At 38.3% G+C, this 3177-nt stretch overlaps 1 protein-coding gene across 1 annotated transcript; it reads right to left on the minus strand.

Moving 5' to 3' along the window:
* Nucleotides 1-2201: 2201 nt before the first annotated feature.
* LOC149161430 (L-type lectin-domain containing receptor kinase S.1-like) lies at nt 2202-2639 on the minus strand. The gene has a single exon (XM_089434878.1). The coding sequence runs from the start codon at nt 2637-2639 to the stop codon at nt 2202-2204; it is 438 nt and encodes a 145-aa protein (XP_089291004.1).
* Between the last annotated feature and the right edge of the window lie 538 nt (nt 2640-3177).

Genomic DNA, 3177 nt, shown 5'->3' on the forward strand with positions numbered 1-3177 from the left:
TTTCCATTCCCTTTGGCTTAGAGGTTGATGAGGAAATGAATTTCCTTAGACCTAGTAGTTTAGTTTATCATTTCTTTAGGTTTTGGTTGTGACTTGTAGATCTTCAAGTTTGGAGAGCTAAACTTTTGTTGTTGGTGACCAAGAGAGAAGTTTTCATCTACCCTTATGCAATCTTTTTGTTGTTGAATTCGATAGTGTTGAAGATATGGATCTAATATTTAACTAAGGTCTACGGTTTTTGGGAAATATCAATTTGTGCTTGAAACTTGAGCCTACCTCTATCCATTTACAAAGTCTTATCCTCTACTCTTATTTAGGTACAACTTTAAAATCTACCACTACATTTAGGGGGTTTTCCCTCTCATTGAGCCATTGGGTCCACTCTAGGAAAGTTCCATTTTGTCTCGTATGAAACTGAATTGAGAAGAACTACTGCTTTTGCCAAAATATGTGTGGAAATGGATCTCAACCTTGGGTCCCCCATTGAAATTAATTCGATTGGAAAATATTTTTCTTGGACTTAAAAAATAGATTATGAGTGTGTCTCCTTGTGGTGTAGGGTCTATTTCAATATAGGACATATAGTTCTTCATTATCCAATCAAGGAAAAGAACTAATAAAATGAACAACAAAATTCAACTTGGTCAATAAGTTCCACTAGGTATCATCAATTAGTTTTGCAAGATAAATCTCTTCCAGTTCCTCCCCTGCCTCCATTGGCCTCAATTTCTAAAAAGACAACAAGATCATGTCTCTGAAAGTCAATTGAAAGTAGACTCAGTCCCAAAAGACTTGGGCCATGAATCTGCTGACAGATCAAGTCCTTGGACAATAGATAGTTAGGTAGCATAAGCTCATAAAACTATATCTCAAGAGAAAAAAGAATCCTCAGCACAAGATACTCTAAGTTTGAATGAACCAACAGGCACTATACTTACGTTAGCAAAATTATGGACAAAATAGTCATAAGAAGTGGCACCTGATAAAAGAAATTACTTTTGTTTATTATTATGTTATTAGTTCATAAAGATATATTCATGTTAGAAGCGTTGGAATGTAATTATTTTAAGTATTTAGTAAACTAGCTAGATAGAAATCTTTTATATACCTTGGACTTTTGCAAATTTTACCCATTAAAAATTCTCAATTACCATTTAAAAGAGAATAAGACTTTTGCAAATTTTACTCAATAAAATTTCTTAATCACAATTTGAGAGAGATTTTTTTTTTTAATTTACTCAATAAATAACAATAGTTGACTTAAAGAAAAGAAAAAACAAACAAACTTTCCTAACCATTTTAATAAATCAAAGAATGAAAACTTTGCTGACCATTTTAATAAATCAATTTTCCTTCCACTATTAAAATAACATGAATTTTCGTTTTCCTTTCTCTTAATCAACTTTACAAAGTTATTTTACATTACTTTCATATTTAAGACAAATAAATATACACCAAATTGATAAATCAAATCCACGCAATCTAGGTTGATAAAAAAGTCATGTGTATACTCTATTTATGTGTCTATTAACCTTAAAATCGTTGTCCTTATGACGCATTAACATATCACAAACATTTATATAGATAACATTATAGCTCATCATAAATAAATAAATAAATAAATATTTTGTTTTACGATATAAGCTAATTGTGCTTATATTGTATTTTAATTATAAAGTTAAGTCGAGTTTAGGTTGAGAGTAGCCCTAATACTGGATAAAAAAGTAATTTGCTCACTTTTAAGATAGGTGAGTTTTGATTTGGCTGAGATGTGCCTTGAAACAGTTTTATTCCCTACTAATATTTCCGACCATAATCCCTCTTATAATTTAAGTTTAAGGAAGAATAAACCACAAATAATTTACAAACCAACCAAATCCATCCTTATACTTTTTAAAGGTTTTAATTCTCTTCAATTAAAAGCCTCTAAATTCTTATAATCATTAGTGGAAAAAGCAATCAATTCAAATAACCAACCAGAAGCGAGAAAGTAAATCGATTAAAAAGCACCACGTTTTCAAGAGGATGATAATTCGAATGTGAACAAACACACATTTAAAGTTTCCAGTATTTGACACAGCATCCACGGCCTTGCTTTGGTTTTGGTGTTGGAGCACCACAAAGCCAGTTTCAACACCAGCTGCATTTCGCCCACGTATTATTCATTTCCGAGCTTCGGATCTGCCGCCTCTAGCAGAGGCTCATGGGCGTACTATAGCAATAACAACGGTTTGGCGTGCGTGGGTATGTTCACGGCCTTCCTCCCGCACGCCACCTCCAAAACGCCTGAGCTTGACGTAGCCTTCCCCGTCCATGTCAGCTCTGGCGCGAGTCGTCCCCGAGTTCTGGTTGTGTCCATACAGCCGGGCGAGGCCGAAATCTCTGAGCCACCCGTTGAGATCCGAATCCATGAGCACGTTGCTAGACTTGATGTCTATGTGCGGATGACCTTCCTCTCCCATCCCTCGTGCAGATACACCAGCCCTGCCACTACGCCTCTGAGGATCGCGTATCCTTGACTCCACGGCAGAACGGTCGTCGACTTCCGGAATATGAGTAAACCTAACGATGAATAATCGTTTTTGCTTCCTGCACCAGCCCCGGAGCTGTACCAGATTCCGGTGCTGCATACGCCCCATGGTCGAGATCTCTGCCACGAACCCCTTCATTCCCCTAGTGAACTCCTTGGTTATGCATTTACTGCGACTTCTTGGCTGCTGCCAGGGAGAACGCCGCGCAAAACCTTGTAGAAACCCGCCTCACCCAAAACGTTTTCGTTCCTGAATCCGCTCGTGGCGATGTTGAGTTCCCTGTAAGCAAATCTGTGGGCCAAAACTCCTGCTCCCATACATCAAACTATTCTCTGTTTTTGGCTCTTTGAGGAACACGGCCGCAGCCGCCAATGAGATGAGAAACAGAGCCGCCACTCTAACGCCGGCTATCAATCACCCTGTCCTTGAGTTGGTAACCGACGGGAGATGCAAGATATCGACGGGCAGTCCTTGCCTTCGGTAGTAAAGCTCAACGTTAGCATAATGTTGGTCGGCTTACCCAGACCGCAGAAGCCGCACGTATCCGCGAAAATCGATCTGCACTGCGTTCTAAAAGAGAAGATGTTTTTTGGCTTTTCAGCGGGCACAGGGGGCAATTTCTTTGAAGACCATTCCGTAATTTCTC

Source organism: Pinus tabuliformis, chromosome 5_2 (assembly GCF_031772625.1).
Source record: "Pinus tabuliformis cultivar Carrire ecotype Pingquan chromosome 5_2, CPIR1, whole genome shotgun sequence".
Lineage (NCBI taxonomy): Eukaryota > Viridiplantae > Streptophyta > Pinopsida > Pinales > Pinaceae > Pinus > Pinus tabuliformis.